At 49.3% G+C, this 25,631-nt stretch overlaps 11 protein-coding genes and 1 non-coding gene across 12 annotated transcripts; 6 read left to right on the forward strand and 6 right to left on the reverse strand.

Annotated features, from left to right (window-relative positions):
- Positions 1-24: 24 nt before the first annotated feature.
- Positions 25-2,294, forward strand: BKA55DRAFT_561004 (WD40-repeat-containing domain protein). Its single transcript, XM_046192133.1, has one exon. It carries the CDS (start codon positions 416-418, stop codon positions 1,922-1,924), a length of 1,509 nt encoding a protein of 502 aa, XP_046053207.1. The 5' UTR covers positions 25-415; the 3' UTR covers positions 1,925-2,294.
- Positions 2,295-2,559: 265 nt separating this feature from the next.
- Positions 2,560-2,818, forward strand: BKA55DRAFT_686906 (mitochondrial outer membrane translocase complex, subunit Tom5; the record flags this gene model as incomplete). The annotated part of the gene is made up of 3 exons (XM_046198996.1): positions 2,560-2,572; positions 2,624-2,725; positions 2,781-2,818. The coding sequence occupies 3 exons, from the start codon at positions 2,560-2,562 to the stop codon at positions 2,816-2,818; spliced, it is 153 nt and encodes a 50-aa protein (XP_046053208.1).
- A 316-nt stretch (positions 2,819-3,134) lies between these two features.
- On the reverse strand, positions 3,135-4,096 carry BKA55DRAFT_283192 (nucleoporin complex subunit 54-domain-containing protein). Its single transcript, XM_046185514.1, has 2 exons — positions 3,417-4,096; positions 3,135-3,364 (listed from the first exon to the last, which is right to left on the reverse strand). Exons 1-2 carry the CDS (start codon positions 4,035-4,037, stop codon positions 3,257-3,259), a joined length of 729 nt encoding a protein of 242 aa, XP_046053209.1. The 5' UTR covers positions 4,038-4,096; the 3' UTR covers positions 3,135-3,256.
- A 608-nt stretch (positions 4,097-4,704) lies between these two features.
- BKA55DRAFT_561013 (uncharacterized protein) lies at positions 4,705-5,666 on the forward strand. Its single transcript, XM_046192134.1, has 4 exons — positions 4,705-4,812; positions 4,919-5,146; positions 5,244-5,376; positions 5,430-5,666. Exons 1-4 carry the CDS (start codon positions 4,793-4,795, stop codon positions 5,568-5,570), a joined length of 522 nt encoding a protein of 173 aa, XP_046053210.1. The 5' UTR covers positions 4,705-4,792; the 3' UTR covers positions 5,571-5,666.
- A 4,384-nt stretch (positions 5,667-10,050) lies between these two features.
- BKA55DRAFT_673086 (uncharacterized protein) lies at positions 10,051-11,720 on the reverse strand (the record flags this gene model as incomplete). Its single annotated transcript, XM_046198018.1, has 5 exons — positions 10,051-10,293; positions 10,362-10,446; positions 10,767-10,958; positions 11,433-11,600; positions 11,655-11,720. 5 exons carry the CDS (start codon positions 11,718-11,720, stop codon positions 10,256-10,258), a joined length of 549 nt encoding a protein of 182 aa, XP_046053211.1. The 3' UTR covers positions 10,051-10,255.
- Positions 11,721-12,677: 957 nt separating this feature from the next.
- On the forward strand, positions 12,678-13,788 carry BKA55DRAFT_591485 (CAP domain-containing protein; the record flags this gene model as incomplete). Its single annotated transcript, XM_046195255.1, has 3 exons — positions 12,678-13,312; positions 13,364-13,671; positions 13,721-13,788. 3 exons carry the CDS (start codon positions 12,678-12,680, stop codon positions 13,786-13,788), a joined length of 1,011 nt encoding a protein of 336 aa, XP_046053212.1.
- A 1,174-nt stretch (positions 13,789-14,962) lies between these two features.
- On the forward strand, positions 14,963-15,619 carry BKA55DRAFT_686910 (copper amine oxidase; the record flags this gene model as incomplete). Its single annotated transcript, XM_046198997.1, has 1 exon — positions 14,963-15,619. The coding sequence occupies one exon, from the start codon at positions 14,963-14,965 to the stop codon at positions 15,617-15,619; it is 657 nt and encodes a 218-aa protein (XP_046053213.1).
- A 425-nt stretch (positions 15,620-16,044) lies between these two features.
- On the forward strand, positions 16,045-16,374 carry BKA55DRAFT_536338 (uncharacterized protein; the record flags this gene model as incomplete). The annotated part of the gene is made up of 1 exon (XM_046189813.1): positions 16,045-16,374. One exon carries the CDS (start codon positions 16,045-16,047, stop codon positions 16,372-16,374), a length of 330 nt encoding a protein of 109 aa, XP_046053214.1.
- Positions 16,375-16,648: 274 nt separating this feature from the next.
- BKA55DRAFT_283293 (Quinolinate phosphoribosyl transferase) lies at positions 16,649-17,841 on the reverse strand. The gene is made up of 2 exons (XM_046185515.1): positions 16,881-17,841; positions 16,649-16,828 (listed from the first exon to the last, which is right to left on the reverse strand). The coding sequence occupies exons 1-2, from the start codon at positions 17,686-17,688 to the stop codon at positions 16,752-16,754; spliced, it is 885 nt and encodes a 294-aa protein (XP_046053215.1). The 5' UTR covers positions 17,689-17,841; the 3' UTR covers positions 16,649-16,751.
- Positions 17,842-18,500: 659 nt separating this feature from the next.
- BKA55DRAFT_536340 (P-loop containing nucleoside triphosphate hydrolase protein) lies at positions 18,501-19,495 on the reverse strand (the record flags this gene model as incomplete). The annotated part of the gene is made up of 2 exons (XM_046189814.1): positions 18,501-19,240; positions 19,303-19,495. 2 exons carry the CDS (start codon positions 19,493-19,495, stop codon positions 18,501-18,503), a joined length of 933 nt encoding a protein of 310 aa, XP_046053216.1.
- Positions 19,496-21,758: 2,263 nt separating this feature from the next.
- Positions 21,759-21,853, reverse strand: BKA55DRAFT_t83. Its single transcript has one exon. It is a non-coding gene; the product is annotated as a tRNA-Ile (tRNA).
- A 517-nt stretch (positions 21,854-22,370) lies between these two features.
- Positions 22,371-25,613, reverse strand: BKA55DRAFT_686913 (Hamartin protein-domain-containing protein; the record flags this gene model as incomplete). Its single annotated transcript, XM_046198998.1, has 3 exons — positions 22,371-24,824; positions 24,880-25,417; positions 25,600-25,613. The coding sequence occupies 3 exons, from the start codon at positions 25,611-25,613 to the stop codon at positions 22,371-22,373; spliced, it is 3,006 nt and encodes a 1,001-aa protein (XP_046053217.1).
- Between the last annotated feature and the right edge of the window lie 18 nt (positions 25,614-25,631).

Below are 25,631 nucleotides of genomic sequence, written 5' to 3' on the forward strand. Positions count from 1 at the left end.
TCTATTTAAGCTAGAGCTCACTTGTTTCTTTTTCTTTTTTTTTTTTTTTTGTTAATTGTAATCTCTAATGCGATGACTGTTAATATTTATTCATTTATCAAAGCCTATCGAGTTCATACCTCAAGGTGGTTCAGAGCTAGGCGGACTGTTATGACCGCCACCACCCCGCAGTCAGGGAAAAAATCCTTGTCCCGACGACCACCAAAAAGTTGAAGAAAAAAAAAACATTTGCCTGCTTATCAAGCAAGCTTCGACTAACAACTGGAAACTAAAGGGAGCGTCTATTAACTAAATACGTTACCTAGCGTATATTCCTGGTTCTTTTCATTTAATACTCTTTCCTGTTTTCTATACTTTCTATCGCCCTCATCGAACATCAATCATCGTACCCTCGTCATAAAATTACCCCGCCATCATGTCGTCTTCTAACCCCCGCGATCAAAAAGAGCCTGTCGACGAAGAGCTCGAAGATGATATGCTCGCCGTGGAGGATGCCGCCGAGGAGATTGTCGAAGATGAGGACCTGGCTATGGACTCCGACAATGAGGAGATTCTGCTTCAAAACGACTCTATCGGCTACTTCGACGAACCTAAAGACTCTCTTTTCACCATCGCCCAGCATCCCAAGCACCCCTCCATCATCGCAGTTGGCGGTTCAGCTGGCCAGGAAGATGATGCTCCTGGTGCAGGATGGGTCTTCAACACAGCCTCTGCTCAATCGCGGCCTCCGCTGCCTGCTAGTTACTCGAGCGACCCCGCCGCAGACGCCCTAAAGAGCACCCAGCTTCCCTCTTTATTTAGCCTAGATGGCCACACAGACTCGGTGAACACACTCGCATGGACTCTGCCTCAGGGAGAGGCTCTCGTCAGTGGTGGACTTGACGGAAGGTTGCGCGCTTGGAAGGCAGCCATCTCGAATGATGGCTCGGTCAAGATGGACTTCCTTGGTGAAGCACAGGAGGTGCCTGAGGTCAACTGGATTGCGCCTTGCCCATCTTCCACCAACCCCAACACCATCGCCCTAGGTGCTTCCGACGGTTCGGTTTGGGTCTACACAGTTGATCCCACAGATAAAGCCAACCCTCTTCAGATCGTTCAGTCCTACTTCCTCCACACTGGAGCCTGTACCGCTGGTGCTTGGACGCCTGATGGCCTTCTGTTAGCTACTATCTCCGAGGATGGAAGCTTATACGTCTGGGACGTTTGGGGTGAGGCTACTGCCAAGAATCTCGTTGGTGATAACGGTATGACTGCTGTGGCTCTGACTGCTGAGGATCAGCGTTTCGAGGTTGAAGGCGGTCTCTACTCTCTTGCCATTGATCCCAAGGGCGCATTTGTCGCCGTCGGTGGTGCCACTGGTGCCATCAAGGTTGTCTCTCTTCCACGACTTGCGCCTTCTGGACCTCAGCCCCAGGCTCGCGCCCGAGCTGGAGGCAAGACTACTGGCCAGTCAACTTCGACTGCTGGCGGCCAAATTCTCGCCGCTCTGCACACCCAATCCGAGAGTATCGAGTCGCTTGCTCTCGTCACAACGCCCAACACACCTCCTTCCACCCTTCTCGCAGCCGGCTCTGTGGACGGCTCTATTGTCGTTTACGATGCCACCCGCCGCTTCGCCGTCCGACGACACATCTCTGGTGCCCATGAGGAACATGCCATTGTCAAGCTCGAGTTCATCCCCAACTCATGGCAGCTGACCAGCTGCGGCATGGACGGTGTTGTACGCCGCTGGGACCTCCGAGGTGCTGGTGCTACAAACCCTAACGCTCCCGCAACAGCTGCTGAGGCTGGTCTGCAAAAGGAATGGAAGGGCCACCGTGGTGATGGAGAAGGTGGCGGTGTCTTAGGCTTTGTTCAGGGCGAGACAGGCGAGAGGATTGTCACCGCTGGTGACGACGGTGTTGCTCTAGTCTTTGAAGCATAGTGTTTGATAAGATCAAAGGTTTTGGGAAATGATACATAGAAGGAGAAAAGCGTACGCGGAAGTCGTTTCTGCTATCTTATGATTACAATGAATAGAATCATAGGGATGATACCCTGGATATTGGCTGCTACGGCTCTGGTAGTCTGCACTTTGTGAAATGTTGATTCCCAGCATATACCTGGTTAGATTCAATGTATGTTAGCTGCAGGGGAAGTTCGACGAGTAGCTGCACATATATATGAGAGTGAGGGCCTTCGTTGATAGAGAACCTAGAAATTCTAGAATTATAGTATGAAATATGATTAATTTGTGGATCGGTATCAAGATGAATGTCATGAATAGTTTTACTATGATACTCAAGTAATTACCCTTGTTGTCTAAGGTAGATGTATCAGTGGAGGTAAGGGTCAGTGGTGATAACATAGACGCCTGGCTTATCGATAAGAGCTGCGAGTTCGGATCCATCAATCGCAGTAACTGATTGGCCAGCGCTTGTTAGAACTTGAACCGCGCTTGTTCAAAATTCTTTGACCCATGACAGCGAAACAAGATAGCATCATACCCGAGTCTATTTAGCTATCAACGAGCGTTGCCCTTCAACCGAACTCTTCTTTTCCACTTAAATCACATACAAAATGTTTGGAGGATGTACGTCAAACCCCAATTGAGTTATCGAACTACCAAACTGATCCATCGCAGTCGCCCCCCCTCAGCAGTCTCGAGAGGAGATCCGTGCTCTTGAGGCCGATGCTGCCTTTACAGTCCAAGGTGCCATCACCACTGTTGTCCTCCTCTACCTCTGTACGTTTGGTGGATTTTCCTGATTTAAGATGAGTGGTGCTAATCAGGCTCCTAGCCCCCTTCGCTATCGACCTCGTCGGCAAGATCTTTTAAACACCAAAAACACCGTTTACGACTATGAATCTGTTGGTGTTGTCTTGATAGTGTTATGAGCCTGCAGAAATTCGGTCGATGGTGCTTCCGCCACGCCATGTACAATAGAACCGGTTTAGATGGGACGGGCGGGAAGTCATGATTAATCTGTAAAAATACATACCCCTGGACGTGGTAAAAGCCGCGCAGCAACATCACTCACGACATCAAATTGCACTATATGCGTTCCCACTTCATAAACCCAAGTAAAGATATCACTTGCTATGTCGATATTACTCTTAGACTTTACAAAGAATTACGTTTCTTATCCTATGACGCCTAGGATGAATACCCAGTCCTGACTCCGACTCTATGTCACCAATATACATCCTAACAAAAGACAATTGCTTCGTCTTTACCACCTTTGTCGCTAAACCGTGTGCCCTGATTAAGTTCCATCTATTTTGAGTGTGGGTTCTTGGTCTTCTCCCACTCTGCATAATCTGTCGATAGAGCCTCAAGCTCTTTCTTGATATGCTGGATCTGCTTCTCATAGTCCTCAAGCACCTAGGAAGGGGTTAGCCGGCTTGTTTGTAGCGTGGTATATCCGCCCACTTACTCGTTTTGCTTTGGCTTCTCGCTCTGGGTCAATGCTCTCTCCCTCAGCACCGGTAGGCTTATCCAGCTCCTTGCTGAGCTGATCAGCATATCCTCGCAACACAATGAGTCGGCTCCATAGTTCTTCCTCTCTTGCTCCAACAGCAGGGTCCTGGACTTCTCGCTCCAGAGTCTGCAGTCGGCTGCTCAGGTCATCTTCATCACCACTTAGTGCATAGCCACGGTTGCGGAGCACTTGTATCCGCGCAGCAAGTGCTAGGCATCTTTCACTAATTGTTGTCTGTCGTCGGCGGGCTGCGACAGCGCGAACCTCAGTTTCGAGCTCGTGACGCTGTAGAATGGCATCCAGGCTGCCGTTGATCTGGTGGAGACGAGTGTTGAAGTCGGCAACGGCGCGCTTTTGCGTCTTGAGGCGGTCGGCAACGCCAGCGTAGCCGGAACAAAGAACGGGCATGAAACCTGGGGCCGGCTTGTTCTGCAGGGCTTCCTCCCATTCCCGAGGGTCTTCGTGAGGTTGAGGCTTGTAGTAAGGAACGTGGCTCTCATCAACCTTGTTGTAGAAATAGTATTTGAAGACGCAGTTGGGGTTCGCAGGGTCCCATTTCTCGGTAACAAGCTTCATTTGCTCCAGAATCGGCTTCTGGTCTATGCAGGGGTCAGTCTTGCGATGTACGAGAACAACTCTTACTTGATAACATACGCGGTGTTTCCTTTCCAGGCTGCCATAGCGAGTTTGAAAGCTGAGCTTGCGATTGAGATAGAGCTGGCATCTGTTGCGGCTGTGGTTGCTGAATCGATGCGCCGAGTGTGTTGCCTTGTTGCTGTTGTTGAGGCTGGCCTAGACCGAATCCTGTGCTCTGAGTCGGCGCAGTTGTCTGAGCGGGCTGCGACTGCCCGAACAACGAAGGCTTAGCCTGTCCGAAGAGCGACATGGTTGGTGATGGGGTTGCGATGTCTAAATCGGGAGCTGTCGGTCGGCAAGCTAAGCTTGAACTGATGAGATGCGTTGCCGAGACGAAACCCGGTCGAAATAAGTAGCTGGCAGCTCAATATGATACTGATTCCGTTGCGCGACTGTATGGTTGTCGTAATCAAGCTTTATCGGGGCTGTAAGACTGAAAATGTGGTTGTTCGATTGTTTGCTGTGTTTATTTGGCGGCTTAAAATTATTGGAGCTGGCGACGCGAAAACAGAGCTACTCTCACCTTGAGCCCCGTTGCAGCCTTGCGCCCAGCCTCGCTTCACCGAACCACCAATCACAATCAGTCAATTCCTACCTTACGCTACCAAATCCTAGCCGAACGACCTCACATAACCACTTCCGGATTCTGGAATCACCGCAACGTTTGACGACGAGCTTCGCAGAATACCGGCATCATGTCTACCCGAAGGCCCCAGTATGTTCATTCGACAGCTGACTTTCTTGTCTTTGCTCTGAAGCTCCCAGCGGATGCAATTGAGTTCTATAACAGCTGATAATTGGCTAACTAATCAATCCATCAGATTCTCCCAGCAGGTGCTCATCGACACCACTCCGTTGCCCGCCGATATTCCCGCCGTTAAGGAGGTCGGTGCCAGTTCTGCTCCTCTCCTCTCGGCCTCCTTTTTCATCGGTGCTCGATGCCGCGACTACAATGATGATTATATGCAATGCAAGAACGAGAACCCTGGCCGAGGAGAGCTTGAGTGCTTGAAGGAGGGCCGACGAGTTACCCGATGTGCCTCCAGCGTGTATGTCATCTAAAATTCAGCGGACCGTACAGTCTGGTGGTATTCCTGGAGCGCAATATGCTTCAAGGCCGGGGCCAGCCACTGACACGATCAATAGTATTAAGGACATCAACACCCACTGCCTGGCTGAGTTCCGCAAGCACTGGGAGTGCCTCGACGACCGAAATCACCAGTTGTGGCAGTGCCGTCCTGCTGAGTGGAAGCTCAACAAGTGCGTCTACGACAATCTGGTACGACAGCCATGGTCCATCACTTTAGATGAAGGTTCTAATACAGCACATAGAAACTCGAGAAGAAGATCCCCGATCAGCCAACGAACTCTACCCCTGTTCACCTTCGACCAAAGCAGATCTTTGCCGATGTACGCATCGGGCCTGGAGACGGCAAGCCATTCGTTCCGGGGCAGGAGGATGCGCAACAATAAAGCGCTGGAATTTATTAAGATCGAGGCTCGGTCATGTATATTTGTCGATGAATCAAAGAGAGAACTACCAGCTATCAAATCAAAATCCGTTTGCTCACATGCGGTGTCATATATTATTGACTACTAACCTTCAGGTCCCATGTTCGATTCACTACAGTCTCATTCACATCATCCACCAAGCCAAGCAATATATTGACTTGCGGCGACATTTTACCCATGAGTCGTCATCTCAACATCAATAGGTGCTACCCTGAGATATTATTGTAGCGCATTCTTACGAGCTATGCAAGCTCTGTCTCCCAGCATATCGTCTCTAACTCCAGGCAGATTAAGCATATAAGCACAAGTTGCTGTTCACAACATTGCAGTCCCCAAACGTAACAGAACCTGCAGCATCATGCAGCAAGCCTTAAACGCTCGATACACGGCACTCCAAGACATATGAGGGAAGTTACCAACAACACCACAGTTCAGCTAAGCCGTGGAGCCACAATTCGGTATGTCCTTTTTATGATCTGGTGTAGACCACATGACGAGATCGAGATTTAATGGGCAGAGGTATATGGTCACGATATATGAGACCGACCGACCACATCTAAAGGAGCTGCTGAGCACATCGCCACACCTTTTTTGAGTGACCAATACGGACTTTGGCAAGAGGCCAAAGGCTGGACTTGTAGTAGTGGCATTTGATATGCAACAAGCATGCTCCTTGAGCCGCATGTATGAATATGGTTACAAATTTGAACCTACAGTAGGTCTTTCTTGTCGGTGACTGGCCCTTGGAGTCGCACAATCTCACATATGCCCCAGACCATGCACATGATCATGTTATTTATGTACTGCTGGCCTTTTAGCGGGATCCTTTGTTTCGGCCTCATCTAAACTCGTTCAGGCAGCGTAACTGTTATCATGCAACAACCCGTTTCGTTTCGAGTAAAAGTCGGCCAGCAGAGAGGTCGATTGGCTTGGGCTGGGGGGCAGAAACCTGCTGGAACCGACACATTCAAGCTGTGGGGGGGACATACATTGGAAACCTGCTTCGCTGGCTGAGTAGAGGTTCGTCTATTAAGCGAGGCACGAATTAGGAGTTAGGCTCTTGATACTGTAAATTGAGCCTGATATGGCCAAGCTCAAGTCTATCAAAATGGGCTTCTTCATACTTAAGCAAACTGCTCCTTAGGTAGAGTAGGAAACTCTGGCACAAGTGCAGAACAGCATGAATGCCAGAGCTGGCCCTTGCATCATCATACTTTAGGTGTTTTGTTTCTCAATTTTCGGCGCTTGTGTGCTTCGTGAAACAAGAAACGGGCCTTTCAAGCGCCCATGTTTGATGTTCAGAATGGGTCACATTGTTGGTTGGCTGACATCATCTACATCCCCTCTGGCCTTCATAAAGGCCGCCAACAAAGAAACATTTCTGAGAATCTTGTCTTGGTTTTTTCTCAGGGCCGTTTTAGAGGGGTTCACGAGATTGTACAAGTTTGCTTCGAGAAGTCAGGGCAATGTTGTACCATGTCGTGGTTGCATGTCGCCGAACCGATCGGCCCTGTCTCTAAGCAACGTACATAGTAGTGCCACAGTGTCCGAGTACCACGGCTTCTTTTCTTTGTGCGTCACAGGTTTCTAGGGGTGTTTGTGTTTGGTGGTGTGCTTGTGTGGTGGTTTGATCGTCCTGTCCTTTAAACGTTGACCCGGAATGTCACACCCTGAGTGGTGATGCCAAGCTTGGTGTTGTTCTGCCGCCCCAGTTCCTAACTAGAAGAAACACAGCAAGATCATATAACATGGGTAAGGTACCATAAGGAACTCTTAGTTTATTGGATCTCGACAAGTCTGAAGACATATTGACGATGTTGAGGAGAATTCATCAACTCGCAAAGACAAGGAAAATACAAGAGCTCTAGCTGGATTGCACCCATGTGTACGAGCTTGTATTCTTTCTGCATTTTGCTCGACAACACGAGCCAAAGCATAGCATTTTAGGGCAAGTAATTACTGTATTAGTGATTGAAAATGAGACATTCTAATACTCAGCCCTGAACTATAGGGTAGGCATGTCAACTTGTAGAAATGGAGACATGCTGAAGATCTGTGAAGTTTGTACCGATCAGAGTAAAAATAGCTACCTAGGTGGTTAGCCGGGAAATCAGACGAATTGGAGTTTAGAATCAAGACCGGGCGCACGGTTTGACTGAGGGCCACAAGAGATAAACGAGAGGTGAAGTTCAGTCCATGCCACCACGTTGATTGTGTCGAAGGATCAGCAGGCCACTCAGGTCGCTATGGTAGCGCCGGTAATAGCAGCGACATTGAATATATACGAAACAATGGGAATAAATCCGGACCTGAGACGCGGGATAAAGGAGGCCACATTGGACAGGCCTTACTTGCGAGAAGAGATATCTCATCCATTTGCTCGAAGCGGTGACTAAAGTGGTAAGATATCACGCGTGACAGAGAATGAAGGAGACATGTGGAGAATTGAGGACTAGAACCCAGGATAGACCCAGGATATCGGGTACTGGATGTAACGAGAAGTAGTCTAGAATGATCTGTGCTTTCATGTGGACCAAGATCGATCAGCAAAGCAACTTGAAAGTTCCAGCTAAATTGCTTGTTCAGATCAAAGTTTGAAGGCTGCCAATATCTATATCGATGCTTACATATATCTTCAGTTCAGTGATGTTAGACCGTAGAACTTCAGCCTCCACTTGCTGATCCTAGGCCCGGAACTACCGAGCATCATCGTCAACAGGGCAGGCTTGAAACTCGATAGACGAATTCGGTGCCGCCGGTGACAAGGCTGGGCTTCCTAATCGATACAGCTCTAGGAAGTCGGCCACGTAATACTCGAACTCTAGCAGAGCCACGAGTGAACTAAAGATTATGGTTTTGGTTTAGAAGCGAGGATAAAGTTGTCCGAGGTGCACTGAAGGAATGAAGTTGAGCGCCACAGTGTCGGATGCTTTCTCCGATGGGAATCACTGTTCCCTTTCTTGCTAGAACATGGAAAAGTTGTGGATTGCGTGTCATGCCGTCTAAGCTCGGAAGTCGGTCTTGAGTCGCTGTGATCGACTCAATGGTTTTAAGACAAATGCGTTGATGGCTGAGCTCAAAGGGAGGAGTAGAGAGAGAGAGAGAGAGATGACGAGAGGGGTGTGAAAAGTACAACTTAGAGGTAGATTGATAATTCATAAAGTAAGGTAGTACGGCCGATCAAGGGATCATGTGTAAGTTAACAAAGCCGAACTCTGATGATCAGTGACGATCAGTTTATTGTTTCAGTGGCCTGCTAGAAAGCCATTGATAATATGACCCGGAGGTAGCTACCAACTTCGAGTTGTCCAAGTGTTGGGTTCCAGATATCAATCGTCACCTACCGACCTACTCTCAAGACCATCGAATGCATATCCATAGCTCTAAACTCTGAAGCAGAGGCAATCATTCTGTGACACGCCAATCTCCTTCGACTGTGGAACTGTCCAGGATGACATACAGAGAGACCAACAACGAGCCGAAGTGTCCGTGGCTGTAAAAGAATGACGGCTCACGAAATTGAGCATGTTTTCGACTATTTAAATGACTTACAAGGATGAATTGGCATATGCCAGTTTGACATCAGATGATAAAATGCTCTCAGTATTTGGTAGTATCAGAAAGGAAAAGTGAGGCCTTGGATGGGAGATGAAGAACGGAGCAGAACAGTCACCTCTAATTAGCTCAGTTTCAGATATGCTGGAAGCGCATGGGGAAGACAAGAGCCGGGTTTATTAGCGGGCTTTCGGACATGCAGCTGCAGGGTAGCCCCACAACAGCCCGCTACACCACCCTTGAATAGCTTGTTTGATGGAGATGAGGTCGACAATTGCGACTTTGATTGGCCATGTCCATCGGAGATGGATCGTCAGAGCACGCGCCACATTGACTTCTGCAAGGGACGGTGAAAAAGGGGTGGAGAGGTACGTACCCTTCATCAACCAATTGCTCAGCTCAGCTTGCCTCTTACAGAATCAAAATCAATGCAGTGGGTGCGAAGAGAGATGATGGCTAAGGCCAGGTAGGAATGCGTTTCGTATTTGTTAATACTGACATATTGTCGTTTCATCACATACAAACCCGTGCGTATGTGTAGGTGTACGATCCGGCATAATACAAACCCTCACTGTTAACATGATCTTGATCTCGTAGTAGGTAGTATTCCTTCCCGTCAGGTTCTAGTATGACTCTGCATCCGGAAGTCAATGGACCCTCAAAATCTATGGTGTAAGTGCAAAGTGTATTGACTCTAGACCCATCCCCACAAAGCTACGGGTCAATACGCATGTAGTACAATAAAATGCTCACCATTGAAATTGACCAATCCCGGGGGGCTTGAGACTTGGCTTTGGCTTCCGACGTGGCTTTCATGTCCACGCAAGCAGGCCAAGCTTTGCGAAGCATTCTCTAACCTTTTACTCCAGCATAATCACCAGTGGGGGATGAGTGGGGATCATTTGGACAGGAAATGATGAGCAAAGAGTTGAGCTTCAATCGAGTCTGGACTGTTGAACCCGACAAGGTTTCAACACAGAGCAAAGTCAATCGTCTCGTTTATTAGTTGGTTATGATGAGACCGGGGGATGGGATAGCCCGGCATTCGAAAGGAAAAGAACCGGATATGAAATGAGGGGACGGATGCTACGTCAATGAGCAACGCCAACACCAACAGCCTGCCTCACCACTGTCAAACCCAGCATCAAACGCCCAACAGCCGAAGACACAGCCAGAGCTGAAATGACTGGTAATTACCTTGAGCCAGGGCCAGGTCTGTTATGATCTGAACCTGTTGATTACTCTTTTTCCACTGTGTTTGAGCATAGCAAGGGTCCCAATCCTGGATCGTGTGTTGATTTGATTAGTTGACCGCCTATGAAGTCAATGCTGGCGCTGCAATGTAATGCTGCAATGCTATGCCGCAGAAGACAAAATTTTGTACATAGATATCACGTAGATATGTGCGATCGTCCCATTGAAACTGATATGTTTCTACCAAGTCACTGGGTTGCGATTATGATGTATCGGTGGTGCAGTCAATCAGCGGCAGTCGATCAGCGGCAGTCGTGGGGTTGGACAGTTGGACCGATGCCTGTGTGCGCAGCATTGACGCCTCCTGATGGAAAACTGGACGGTACCTGCATTAGGTACTTCTCTCACTGCGACACCACGCAAAATGAGATCGAGTAAGCCACGAGTTTCATCATCGTGGCTCAAGGCCCGTGCGTCTGCCATACGCCGAAGATATGTATCATCCTCGAGGCGATTGGCTTGCGCTGTGAATAATAGTGTGAACGTCGAGTTATTCAGTAGATAGCAGTCAATAGCTGTAAAAATGAGGGTTCCATGAGACTGTAGAATGTCAATCAATGCCGTTGAGCGTGTATGCCACTGGGCCTGGATTTCAATATCACAGCGCTACATGTCAAAGCCACGCTCATCAATGCCTCCCGCCCAGTTCAAGGCACTGGACTGATGCATGATTCGTTCCTGGGTGCCTTGCAGCATCCATTCCCGCCATTCTTCTAGCGCCCAGTCTAACGCACCCCTCCACTGGCTTGAGGCACTAGCGGGATCCAGCCCGCGTTCCAGGGGTCATTTTAACAACCGACTGCCTAGGACAACAACAACAGACGGGAGGAAGGACAGCAGCGTCACTGTCAGTGCTTGCCAGCTGCGACGGCCCTTGGCAACGCACTGCAAGCGCACCGCATCGTAGCCAAAACATTGGCAGCCTCATCTCTTCTTGGGACCTTCCTTCACTTTCCCTCAAAATGAATTTCCTTCTCCGCTTTCTTTCTTCTCAACTATCCACTACACGCTCACTTTATTCGCATTCACACTCATTCGTTCGTCTTGCACTAACAGCTTCTCGCTGTTGCCGCTCTCTACTCTGATAGTAAGTTCGTCCTCGAACGACACCCCTGGCCTCGTCCCCTGCACCACACCCCAGCTCAAACTCGATTGCAGGCTCGCGAGATCCCCAGATACCCCCTGCAAAGCATCCAATCAATACCGCACCACCTAGCCAATCGCCCCTGGGCTAACAGTGGCTGTCCGTCTGCGACCCGCCGAGCAGTTCCTTTTTAACGTCGTCGTCCGCTCCGAAGCCATCTCGACTCTTCTTCCCTCTCCCTCACCCCCCTCCAAGAGTCTTCGTCGAACGATAGCAGGGCCTGCCACTCCTTTGTTTGCGTGTCTACGACATTGCAGTCCACTCCTTCAAAACCAAACCTTTAAAGCCAAGCCTCCGGTTGAACCGTTGATATAGTCCCAAGACCTCCCTCACCTTCTTGACCTCACCTTTCGGTATCGCAAAGTAAAGCTGATCAAGTCGTCCTTCCTTCGGTTCATCCTTCTGTCACTCCTTCAATTTTTGAACTTCAGTCGTTGTTCAACCACACCAAAACTCTTTCGAGGCTCCTAGAGGGAATCTCAACTTCAGCAGTGCTGTCAACCGCTCACCAGACTGGTTCTGAATCAAATCCAACGTCAAGTCTATCTACAGACACTACCCACAACAAAAAGGTAAGCATAATCTGAACCACTATTGTGTGAACCCTGCATTTCTGTACCTGCATCCATTATCTTCGTCCGCCCTCTTTGTCTCGCCTTGTTCTCCACCAACCCCAGTCTTTGAGGGAGTCTTTACGATATCCTCCCTTTCACAACACCGACTCGGCATTGTCCTCGACAGAGCATCGCCGAAGCAGAGCCATGTTTTTGGTCACCATAATCGATAGCAGCGATGAGTCCCTTAAATATTCAGCAAGGGAAACCCCTTCAACTCGATATATCGATGTTTACTTCATCCCGTTCACACGAAATTGTCTCAACACCAAATGTCTTACACGTTCTCGTCCAAACATTCCCCACAAGAGACACCATTCCACCCTCTCTACATCTTAGCCTCGTCGCATTCATCAAAGACACGGAAACAGCTATTGCCAAGCGGCATTGGTCTGACGTTTGCTCAACTGAAAACAGCCACACCTAATACCTCTCAAGCTTATATAACTGACTCTATTTCCAGCTCACCCCATTCCGTCTTGTGCCTCTTCACCGATCACCATGAAGGCGTCTATGTTCCTCCTCGGCGCTAGCGCCATCTTGGCTTCGGCCAGCCCTATTCGAAATGCTCTCGAGAAGAGAGAGATTGAGAAGCGAGAGATGAAGACCGAGTGGGTCTACGAGGTTGTTACCGTCACTGTTGTTGCTGGCGAGGAGCCCGAAACCACGGCTCCTGCGGCCACAAAGCCCACTGGCGTTGTGTTCATGGAAGCTCCTGCTCCCGAGTATAAAGCTCCCTCAACCACCAAGGAGGCTGCGAAGCCCAAGAAGGTCAAGAAGCCTGCCAACAAGCCCTCCACCACCAAGGAGGCTCCCAAAGTTACGGTCGTTACTGTCGAGCCCCAGCCTGAGCCTACCAAGGAGAAGGTCTATGAGTCTCCTGCCCCCGTTGTCGAGAAGCCCAAGACTACCGTTGAAAAGGTTGTCGCTAAGCCCACTGAGGTTGCCGAACCCAAGGTTGAGGTCCCTGCCAGCAGCGGTGATGACCTCTCTCTGGATGGTGCCTATAACACTGTTATGCTTGCCTACCACAACATCCACCGCCTTAACCACTCTGCCACTGCCCTTGAATGGGATGATGAGCTTGCAGGCTATGCCGAGAACACTGCCAACGGTTGTGTTTTCGAGCACGACATGTAAGGCAACAACACATGTGATGAATGATTTGATCACTGACACATTTTTAGGAAGCAGGGCAATGGCGGCTACGGCCAGAACCTCGCTTCTTGGGGTGCCACTAGCGACATTGATGGTCTCAAGAACAAGGCTGCTGCTGGTGGTATTACCAACCAGTGGTACAACAACGAGATGGGCAACTGGGCTTTCTACGGCCAGGAGAACCCTCCTGAGGATATGAACATCGACCTCTACGGTCACTTCACTCAGGTTGTCTGGAAGGACTCCACCAAGGTCGGCTGCGCCACTGTCAAGTGCCCTGCCGGAACTGTTCTCAGCTTCCCCTCTTGGTACACCGTCTGCAACTACAACCCTCAGGGTAAGTCCCATTCATATGCTGATGATGTGAACCATCGCTAACTTTGCAGGTAACTTTGGCGGCCGTTACGGCGACAACGTTCTTAAGCCCAAGGGCGAGAAGCGCGTTACTGTCTAAGCCCTAAGCTATGTGATGAACGGATATGGCACGCTTCTACATCGTTCGCGGGTATGAGGAATCCCGGCATGTCTTCGTTGGCAAGCACTCGTATCTAGTGAGGTGGCAGAAGACGTAGCCCCCTAGACCACGTCTACAGCAACTGTTTTCTTTTTCTCTTCATTTCGATTCTCAATGTACGTTACGCATCATCGTACTTTACGATCTTCTTTGCTCAACATGGGGCCACCTGGCCAACTTTTTTCTTCTCATTTTCTTGACTTTACATGCCTGGCGTCTACGAAAATGATATCAGATAGGGATTGAGGGCGCGTAAGGAATGAGGGTTAACGAAGAGTACCTGTGCCGGTTCTTTCAAACCGCGTTGTCTCTTCTTTTCATTGCCTGGTAGCGAGTCACGAATGAATCGACTCTTATCCACGGCCGTTTTGGGGTTTCACAAAAGGGTGTTTGATGAATGCCTCTGCAGACAGTTGCACGTCGATAGACACGAATGGCACGAAGATTCTGCCAAGATGTTCCCATTGGATTCAATAATTGCCATGATACTGTGACAACTTTCAAGGTGAAGTCACGTCTAACTAAGTATGCCCTTAGGCTTTAACAACTAATTAATTTGCTTCCTGGGTTTTTGACAGTACTCATTATGCTCTCGCATGTACCAGACCTGTAGTATATGTATAGAAGTTACGGAGTACCTAGTAGTTCGAGAGATAGCGCAGCTACCAGGCCTTGGTCCGCGTTGTAGCCATACCGTGTCCGAGGCCATAGATGCAAGTCACCGAGCCTGAGAACACCGACGTAGCCAGGTGCCAGACATGCTCAAGCGGAACCCAACCATTAGGTATATCACAAGACCTTCATGCAGCAAGGCAAGGCCATGGGCAGCACAAACCCAGACCGGGCATACATATCACCAGAATTTTAGAAGCATCTTCAATATACTGGTATTGTTTTGCTATGACTATACATTTAAGTGGTAGGGACGGACATCTGCCATCTTCTTGATCCTAGCAGGCATATCCAAAGCTCCATCTTCTTAGTTTCTTATCGCTCGGAACGCTGTGCTGAAACATTATGGCACAAGAATATTTCTCTGCTTTCGGTATATACCTTCAAGAGCCCAAGAAGAATGATCTCGTTCCATTCTAACTCCATCCTCATAATCCCTGTCATGGACATGGAAACAAAGACTGTTGTTCGCTTGATCGACCTGCGACCGGCGGTTCAGATGATGGCCTTGAGCCCAGGGAAAGGGACAACAAGCCAAGAAACCTTTTCCAACACAGCCATGCGGCAGGGTATGTCCATAACTACTGGACAGATCCCTCCGAGAGGATCTGAAGTCTCAAGAGAACGCATCCTGAGAGCTTCTTTCACCATCTCCAAGGATGGCTTGTTGGAGTGCCAGAAATGGCGCTTCCGTCTTGCCTTCAATCCATTCCACGAGAAGAGGCTGTTCTTCAAGATGTCTGCTATGAGAACCGACCCATTCTGTATCGCCTCAGCTATAGCGAGCTCACACACCCCTATGATGATCCCCAGTCCCCTTTCCACTGCAAGCATGCCTTTGAGCTTAGGGATGGGTTTTTTTCTTGGAAGGGCTGTAAACAACCTTGAGCTAGGGTGTGACTGTCTTTGGGCAATTCACCATGTTGACTCATATCTCTCTGGCTCAGATGACCTGCCAACACCTGCCCAGGTAGTTGTTTGTCTCCACGAGGAAGACAACGGCATTCTGTGGAAGCACACAAACTTCCGCACTAACAGATCCGTTGTGGCACGCATGAGAGAGCTTGTCGTGCAATTCATAGTCACTCTTGCGAACTAAGAATATGCCCTTGCATACAAACTTGATCTTGCTGACAACATCACTAATGAGACCTGCTCGATTGGAGCTGTTAGCGTTGTTGTGATAGATGAGGGCAAGACAAGTCGATATGGTAATGTCGTTGCAGTGGGAGTTCTCGCACAGAATCACCAGCATCTTTTATCAGTCCGGATTGACCTAGCCGTCGACTATTATAGACCTCAAGATACACAGATTATTGTGGAAGAAAGTGTTGGAAGACGTATTGACCCAAAGACCAATCCCAAGGGGAACTTGCATGAATTAGAGTGCAAGATAGTGACAAAAGCGTCTTGGATAGACAATGAACCACGTTGAACCGCCTCATCAATTTGGAGCATGCCACGAAGCTGAATGCTATATCTGGTCTACCGGTAGGTTACAGACTTCTACCGCCGGCAACCCAGATGATCCTGCGGATGAGAATAGTGTGGCTGTTGCAAGAGCCACTTTGGGGAACACAGTGTTTGGTTCACAGGGTATCTGATGGGGAACTATGGGCAGCGGACGAGTTCACGAACCAGAGCAAGGCAGAAGTTGGTGGTGTCTCTGATATGGTCAAGAGAGGGGACCGGCTCACAGATGAACAAGGAAAGCCAAAGACGACTGATGAGATTGAAGATCGGAAGCAAGGGAGAAGAAGCAGTCCTGTTATGTGGGTGTTGTTTGGCCTTACACATAACACAAGAGTTGAGGACTGGCCTGCTATGTTTGTGCTTGGTAGCCCTGACGCTTGAATATGAGATTGCTAAGAAAGGCATAGACCTGTCGATGAGCAGATCCATCTTCGCCCCCAACCCTGCTCTAGATGTTCTATCGACGAGGAATCTAAGCAGCGTGATTTTGTCGTATTCTGACCGCCCCAAACCCCTGAGCAGGAGAAGTAGTTGTCTTTGCAAGATCGTTTGAGTCACCGTCGGTGTAGAGGACCAAACATGGAAGAGAGGTTGGGTGATGCGCATATCGATGATAGAGATACTTCCTAGGCAGATAAAGATTATGAAATTGTTCATGTGACCTATGGAAGTCTAGAAAGATCAACACTCGACTTCGAGTTACCAGCAGATCGGATTCTTAGTTTTCGTGAATATCAATTTACTTTTATTATCTTGACTTAGTGCTCGATCTTGAGTGAGAAGTCGATGTGTGGCACACCCTGATGAATCGAACTTGTTGACAAAATATCGACATCTATAATTTGTTAGTATCAACATGCTCACCAGAATGCCTTCCAAGTACTCACCATTACACAAGTAGGCCTCAAAGTTATCCTCCTGAAGTCCACCAGATGTCTCAAGCAGGAAGTGCCTCTTCCCTTGCCATCGCTCCTTGAGACTTCTTGAAGCAACCTTGACACCATCACCAGTGAAGTTATCCAACATAACCACATCCGCGCCAGCCTCAATGGCCTCGTCAGCCTCAGCCTCGCTCTGAACTTCAACCTCTACCTTCATACTGAAGCCACCGACCGACTTGGCAGCCTTGACAGCATCGGTGATACTGCCTCGGCTCCAGACGTGGTTATCCTTGAGCATGATCATGGCGCTGAGATCCATTCTGTGGGCATCCGCGCCACCGACTAGCATGCCGTACTTCTCAACGAGGCGGAATCCTGGTGTTGTCTTTCGTGTTCCTGCAATCACGCCTGTGTACCCCGCCTCACGCGCAATCGATACAAGTCGCTGGCTCTTGGTAGCGACGCCAGAGCATCGTGCGAGGGTGTTCAGAGCAACGCGCTCACCAAGGAGAATCCCACGAACAGGACCCTTGACTGTTGCGACTCGATGCTTGCCATTGCTCAGGTCAACAGCGGTTCCCTCTTCAGCATGCCACTCGACGGTGCAGCCGCACTGCGTAAAGACCTCGTCGAAGAAGGGTCGGCCGGCGATGATGCCGCTGGATTTACCCCAGAGGGTAGCGACGCGGGGGCCGTCACCGACAACGAAGCCGGCGTAGTCGAACGAAGGCGTATCCTCAGCTAGCCAAGCGGTTACCGAGGTTTTCCACGAAGGAGGGAGAAGGTTTGCGAGGTTTCCTTGAGGGTGGGCCATTGTTTCGAGGTTGAGGCCAGCAAGTGGTGATGTGGGGAGAAGAGAGAGAAAGAGTGGAGGCTTAGCTGCTTAAGAAAGTGTCAAGAGAGTAGTAGAAAGGTAACTCAGTTGGTGCTGGCGGCAGTTTTCAATTCCATAGCCCCGGGTGCGGGACGGCGGATAACGGGAGGATGCGGGGGACACATCCGACCTCCGACCGGAACAGGTGGGGGTGGGGTTCTCCGGATGCTGCCAACTTAGCTACTCTCACTACAACCCAGCAGGTGGAAATCATATCAGTCTGCAAATACACAGAGAGTTGAGGTAGCTATGAATATGAGATACGGGGATGTCGACAGATAGATTTGAACAAAATAATAATGCATAGTATGTTTTGAGTAAAAAAAGGGAAGAATCTACCTCTCATGACCCTCTCGTCCAACTCCCAATCGAGAAACAGTAGAACAAAAAGAAGACCCGCCTGATGCACCATGCATGAATTGAAAGAAGAGAAAGGAGGAAAGAAACTATGCATTGCTCACAGAAATAGTGAATGGGCCGAGACCAGGCTACCAGTATCAAAGACGAAAACACCCCGACTGTGAACCAACCCGCAATACATGACCTATAAAACAAAAATAAGAAACTCGAAAAAAGACCGGGTATCAAACATATGCGCTCAGTCGTCGAAACCATCCTAAAGCTCCTCTTCCGTCGTTGCCGTGGGGAATTCGTTGTAGACATGACCTCATCTCGTATGTCCATACAACGTCTACATCTCTTTCCATCATATCGTCTTCGTTCGTCTAGTTTAATATTGGCAATCAAGAAAATCAACAGCACTTCTTGCGTTCTTTTCGATCCCAGCCGTCTGTTTGTGTCTGCTCCTGAGTTCCCGCCTGCTCGACCGTAACGGCGGGCGAGAAACCTGGTGAGAAGAGCCAACTGCGACGATCGCGGCCTACTCGGAAACTCCCTCGTGCGTCTGCACCCGCAAAATAGCCTCCGTCCATGCCGGATTCGTAACCTGGCGTACCAGGGATGGCAGTAGCCATTAGAAGGGCCTGCTGCATCTTGCGGTTCTGCTCAACAAGCTTGCGTGTGACAACACGAAAGACTTCCTCAACACCCTCTCCTGTTTCGGCGCTGATTTCGTGACAAGCGTCCCAACCAACTTCCTGTGCCCAGAAACCAGAGCTACGCTTCGAGCTGGGGCTCCGAGGCTCCATAGACGGAGGAGACATTGCTTGACCGCCTGACATAGGCGTCGGTACGTGGTAAGGGGTTGCGGTCGGAGGCGGCGTGCTGCCCATGCCTGGGGCAAGGTTTTCAGCGACGTATGCGATACAACGTTCGAATGGGACCTGGCGGGTTGAGGGATCGCGGGCGACAATGTCGGCTTTTGTACCGACTACGTGAAGAACGACATCGTGGGGGAGGTTTCGTCGAAGTTCCATGAGCCATACGCCCATATCGGCAAATGACTGTGCGTCTGTGATGCTGTAGCAGAGGATGCAGGCATTTGCGCCGCGATAGTACAGGCGGGAGATAGAACGAAAGCGTTCTTGGCCGGCTGCGAGTTGACATTAGCATATAAGAGATTATCAACTTGTTTGGCTCCTTATCAAGACCAACCTGTATCCCATATCTGAAGGCGCACAACGGTATCCGAGTCAGAGTCAACGACGCGCTTTGTGAGAAAGCTGGCGCCAACAGTAGAAGTGATCTGAGCCGGGTTGAATGCGCCTTTGCAGTATCTCATAACCAGAGACGTCTTTCCAACGCCCTGGGCGCCGAGGACGACGATCTTGGCCTCGAGCGACGACATGATTATTGGTGATGGTCGCGTCGTTTGCCAAAGGGGGGGGGTTTAGAACCTCCCGTTAGAAAGGACGGAGAGAATGAAAGGGGAAAGAAAGAAACCCGAGGCGCACGAAAAAGAAGGGAAGAAGCAAAAAAGCGAGAGAGGAAAGAAGAAAAGAAGTCGATGTGGTTGAAAGAGAGGAAAGGGTAAAAAAGATCGGCGCAAAAGAAAAGAGGGTCGTGGGTTCTTGGTCGTGGTGTGTCGGTAGCTCAAGTCTTTCTTATTGTGAAGGATGCTTATTTGAATTTCATGCCTAGGGGCGTGTAGACAAGGGAATCTCGGGCGCAGAAGTTAGGGCATCGACTGTCGATAATGCAGAAGCGTATTTTTGAGAGGTAGAGTTGAGGTAGAATGACTGATCATGAGCCTGGAGTTGAGAGCTGAAGGAAGAGACACAGAATGAGTAAACCCGACGTTGAGCGGCGGCATCCGGCGATAGATGGTTGATATAACAGTAACGGAGTCAGCAAACAATGACAATGGCAATTCTAAGTATCTAATGAGTCAAATATATTAGGCAGCAAGCGTCAACAAAGAGCTAATAATCATACTCGATGTAATTAACCTACAGTCACTCAACGTGAACCGGCACAATGTAAACGAGCAAACCCATTTCAACGTTCTTTTATTAGAGGTCTGTAGACATCGTCCATACATCCGTGATATCAAACACCAGAGGTCATTCACTCACCCAGCCATATCCCCCCTAGTCGCTTCAGGCGCCTCTTCAAGGCCCAGTCCACTGGAAATCCGCTAACCAACCCCGCTGAAACCAGAACGCACGGTCTTTCCAGGAGCCTCAGGTCCGCTGACGACATGCGCTAACGGGCCAAGAGGGCTTCACGTGGCACCCAGTCTCTACGTCATTTCTATCCACGAGTCAACGGCTTTGTCCTGTCAAATTTGTCAGTTGAGGACCCATATTCTCAATTCCAGCGATCAAATGCAGCCATAACTATTATATCTCTGCCGCACAATGGCCGTGTAGCGAGTGACTCGAATGTTTTTGTCTTATCATCGCCAGACTTCAGGTACCACCAACAAACACCAAAACGACGTATCTGCAAAAGTTCCAGCTCTGGTGTGCGCATTCCTCGGCTCAATTGCCCTCACCGCTATCCTCTCCAATCTCGACTTCTTTCGAGCACAGCCTCTCGCTGCAGCTGTTCCATCATACATGACAATGGGAGCGGTTCAATGACAACCAACCAGCCAACCAGCTTCTGGATAGGCACTAATACGCGGGGGTCCGATTGCCTACATACAGTAGTCGACCAGAAAACTGCTCAGATTGGGCGAGAAGCGAGCCCATTATCCACATGCGGCTGGAGCGAACCAGATCGGCATTGCAGCCAGATGCATACCATAGTCATAACCATATCCCCAATCAAATTGCGAAATGATACAACTCAGCTGGGAGAATTGTTTTCCATGGGCCTCTTGTAGGAGTACCTAACTATTCTTTTTCTTGCCTCACTGATAACTACGCTCCTTTCGTTGTAAACACCCGGATTCGCCAATTGTGTGTTCGACTGATCTGCCCTCGTCAAATCTCTCCCCCACAAGCACACAAACCAACAACCCCTGTACAGGCTCCTCTATTAGGAAGGGATATGGTGTGTCAGCATTGCAACATGGACAACAAACAGCTCGAGTCGAGTTGGATCTCTTTCAAAGGACGATTTTTACAGAAGAACAAAGGGCTACACTAACTTCTGTTCTAGTAATCTTCACCAGACCTTTAGCTTCTCAATCTGAATCATCAGATGAGAAACATGTCTCAAGACATGGTCACGTCCAGAACAAAATGACGTATATCAAAACACAGTCAGAGACACAACAAGCATTGACCGCTCAGCTGTTCACAGATCGCGATCTTATTTAAAACAGACTCCCCGAGAGCAACTGAATCATATCACCAAATAAGCAGGCATTCCGTTTGTTATGTTTTCTTCGGAAATGAAGTCCATGCGTTAGGCAAGAAATAAGGAGAAAAAGGTCTCGACAACCCCTACCACCATGTGTCATTTCCTGCCTGATATGGGTCCTGACCCCGCATCCCGCAATTAGCCATTCAGCCCTGTTTACATAAGGCATTGAGCTTCTCCAGACTTCACATCATAGGACGGACACCACGGGCCATCTTGCTTGCCTCAGCATAACCGTAAAACAATAGATGTCGAGATGCGAGAAAATACAAAAAATTACAATTGGAAGGCGTTGGGATTGCTCCCGCCAGGGCTTGAACCTGAGACCTTCGCATTACCGGATACTCGGAATGAAGTATTAGTACGACGCTCTAACCAACTGAGCTACGGAAGCCGTCCAATTGTTGAAAGTGATGTCGATAATTGAGCTCATGGATGTCAAGCAATGGTCGATCTGGGCTCGATGCTCATACAGCGGTATCGGCTTGCTCAAACCGACCCTCTTTTTCATAAGCAAGTACCGCAACTTCTGCTAAGAAAAGCTGCTGGCGTGATACTGATATTTAGACTGACAATCCACATGCGCTACCTTGCGTGTTATCATTGTGACTATATGGAATTGCAATCATTACATGCACTCTCAGTTCATTCTTTAAAGTGCTAATGTCTTGATTTGCCGGTAGTTGTAGCAATTATTCATGCTGGTAACTTTCGTACTCGCATCTCACTGGGAGCATAGGGGTTCTTTGTCCAGTACCAGGCTGCATATTCATTAGTGTTGCTGGTCAAACAGAGTTGATGGGCACGAGCCTAATGATTTATACCAGGATGACTCCCATATGTACGTAAATATGTCAAAACCGGCCTATGTATCAACTATCGCAATTGCTCACCTTGTCGTAACCATGTTCTCATTCATACATGAAGCCCCGAATCCCCCTCAGCGCCGATGGTTTCTTGTCCTTTTTTGCGCCTGCCTCCTCCTTACCCTTGTCTTTTGAATCTTTACGGAGTCGATTGTGTGTTGCGCTGGCAAATAGGTCTGAGTGGCTCCTGGCAAGCAATCGTCCCCCATCGCTTCGCCCGAATCGCTGGTGATCTGGACTCATGGATAGAGATGATGCATCTGTTCCTAACGGTGACCCTGGTGGATGTGCCCAACCCCCCGACTTCGGTGATAAGGCAACTTCAGGTTTGTGTCCGAGAGGTGGCGTGACATTGTATGCAGTACCCTCTGCGATGTCAGGACTTGAGAGCACACGCTGTGGCCGCGTTTTCATCATGACGGGGCTCGTTGATATGGACGACCCATCATGCTCTCCATCTGGTGAAGTATCGATCCTTAGATGACTTGGCTTCGTTTCCGTCTTCATATCCAGGAACGATGACTGAAGGGCGGTGTATTTGCGCATTAGCAGGTCGCATTGCTTTTGTAGTTCAGCTTGCTTTTCTCGACTCGCTGCGAGCATTGCCTGAATTGCTGCCTTGCTATCTCGAGAGGGTAGAGTTCTTTCCTCCTGCGCCTCGGATAACTTCGCTTGCAGTGTTGCAATTTGATTCTGGAACAATTTCCGAGTACGCTCGATTTCATTCTCTCGACTGGCAAGCTGAAGATTCAGGGCCTCAACTTTGCTCTCTGCACCTGCAGCAGCAGCGATTGCCCTTTGTTGTTCAAGTTCCTTGGCTTGAAAATCACGTTCGACCTTTGTCAATCTATCGACTTCACTTTTCAGGCGGTCGATTTCAGCGCTGTGAATTTCAATGGACTGCATATTCTGCTTCCAGTTGACCTCCTTGACTTCGGCATCGCACAGTAGCACCCTCAACTTGTCACGCTCCGCCGTGGAATTATCTAGCTCCTTCTGGAGCGCTTCATAGTCAGCCTTGAGTCGCTTTGATTCGTCACGCAGCTTCTTAAGCTTGGTGGAAAGGTCAGCTTCCCACTTCTTCGCAAGGGCACGACTCTTCTCCGAATCCCTCCGAACCTGCATCTCCGCTTTCTTCGCCTCCTCAAATCGATGCTTCAAGTTACGGTTCGTGATGAGGAGATTCTGTGTTTCTGCCTCTGTCACGGCTTCCTCCATATGCCGTCTGCGCAAGTCACCGATATGGGCCATATGTTGTTGTTTCAAGTACCTCTCGAAGTTCAGGTCATTCTGCAAAAGAAGGATCTGGCGTTGCAGACGAGCCACTTGTGTATTCGTCTCAGTCAAAGAAAGAGGCGTGCTAATAGTTGGCGGAGCGCCCAGTAGCGATGGGCCGAGCCGATCAGCCACAGAATCTTGATTGCTGAGCGATAGTGATGGCACACTATCGTTGGCCAAAGACTGATGCAAACTGGACTTGATGGCCTTGTTAGATTGGATCATGTCCTGTAGTTGTGTATGGGAGGAAGATTGGATAAGATGAGGACCAAGGGTCGGACTGTCGGCGTTTGGTTCTCTTATCCTAGCATCAATAGAATCTCGAGTTGATGGGATGCTTGATTGGGATTCCCGCCGAACTAGAGCTGATGGCCGACGACTGCTCGCTAACGACTCCATACTGGCGGAGGTGGGCAAACGATAGCCGCTGTGGAATTCAGCCGTCGCGGTGGGAAGCGGAGGGTGATTTTCTTTGACAACCCCTTCATTCGACGGAGACGCTTCAGATACCGACAAAGTCTGTCCGAAGGGCTGATTGGAATCGTTCGCGAGACACAAAGCCATGCATTCAGCAACAACTTCCGAGGCCTCGCTCTTGATCCAGCGGCCAAAATCCGTCTTCTCCGAATCAATCGTGAGGGTAAAAAAGTTTGGGTGAAGTAAATGGCATTGGCGAAACCTTTCTGACTGGTCTCGAATCTCCGTAGGCTGAACTTCCATATCGTTGGCATTTGCGACATTGGCGTGACGTAGATATCTCTGAGGTTTGCGAATATAGTCCATGAAGTTGATGGGATATAGACCATAAAGAATGGTATAGTAGTTTAGGAGGTGATAGACAGGGTGATCATCTACTTCTGCCTCATAACTGCATTCTTCCCAACTGGATGAATCTGTATCCTCTGGCTGAGGCTCAACTACGCCGGCTCGTTCTCGTGACCAGAATAATAACCTTGCATAGATGTTGAACAGCGTAGGTAGATGAGGAACCAGTGAGCTTGGCATCTGCGGAAGCAACATGATGACAACTGTCAGCGCAGCTGACACTATGGTCGTTGAGCTATCCTGTTGTAGGCATTTCAAAATATCAGCGAATAGTGGCGTTTGTAGAATCTGGTGAACGTGAGGAGGTTGGCTTTGAAGATAGTCGCCCAAGAAACGCAGGACAGCCTTGCGATACTGTTTCTTCACAAAATAGCGATCAAGCGCAGTAAAAAGTTCCTGGTGCAGGTCAGAAAACCCGCTGATGAAAACAATTTGGGCATATATAACCAACCTTGGGATGCTTCTTTCCGAACTGCACAAGAGCCTCCCGCGTGATTCTTTCATTTGGCTCAAGGTTTGAGAGCGCCTCGGTGACAGACGGGTAAAGTTTCTCCATCCATCCCGTGAATAGGCGGTCAATGAGTGGGTTGGAGGAAAGGTCAGAATCAGAACCATCATGATCCTCTTCCGCAATTGATATGATTTCCATGATATTCGCTAGTGACGCTTCCACAACACCTTTCTCGGGAGATGACTTGGCTAAAAGCGCAGAGCACGAGTCCCACCATGCAAATATTCGCTCAGGAGTTCGAAGTATCGAAAGTAGTTGACGAAGGATGCTCAGAAAGGGCGCGAAGGCTGCTGGTTTGTCTTTGACGTGCTTGTCGAAAATGGACAGGAGCTCCTCCTGGAGGCGATCGGCCGTCGCGTCGTCATATTTCTGGTGTCGGCGGAGGTACGCATCAATGATCTTTTCTAAGTCGTCAGGCAGCGAAGGCGTTGGCTCAGCGAGGAAGGCGATGATCGCCTTGGAGAGGTCCTTTAGCGATCTAAACAGTGGAGATAATTGTCAGCGGACAGCGTATAGTATTTGACGTATGGAGATGAATGTCGCAGGATCCAAAGGAGAAGATGGGATGGAAGATCATGAGGGACGAGCCGTTGAGTGAGGGGAGCTCGAGTCGGCAACGTTTTTGGGATGGAGTTTTCTGCAGGGGACGAGATGACGTACGCCGATGAAGCCATGGCGGGCTTGACGGCCTC

The sequence above is a fragment of the Fusarium redolens genome (genome assembly GCF_020744475.1).
Source record: "Fusarium redolens strain MPI-CAGE-AT-0023 chromosome Unknown BKA55scaffold_4, whole genome shotgun sequence".
Taxonomy (NCBI): domain Eukaryota; kingdom Fungi; phylum Ascomycota; class Sordariomycetes; order Hypocreales; family Nectriaceae; genus Fusarium; species Fusarium redolens.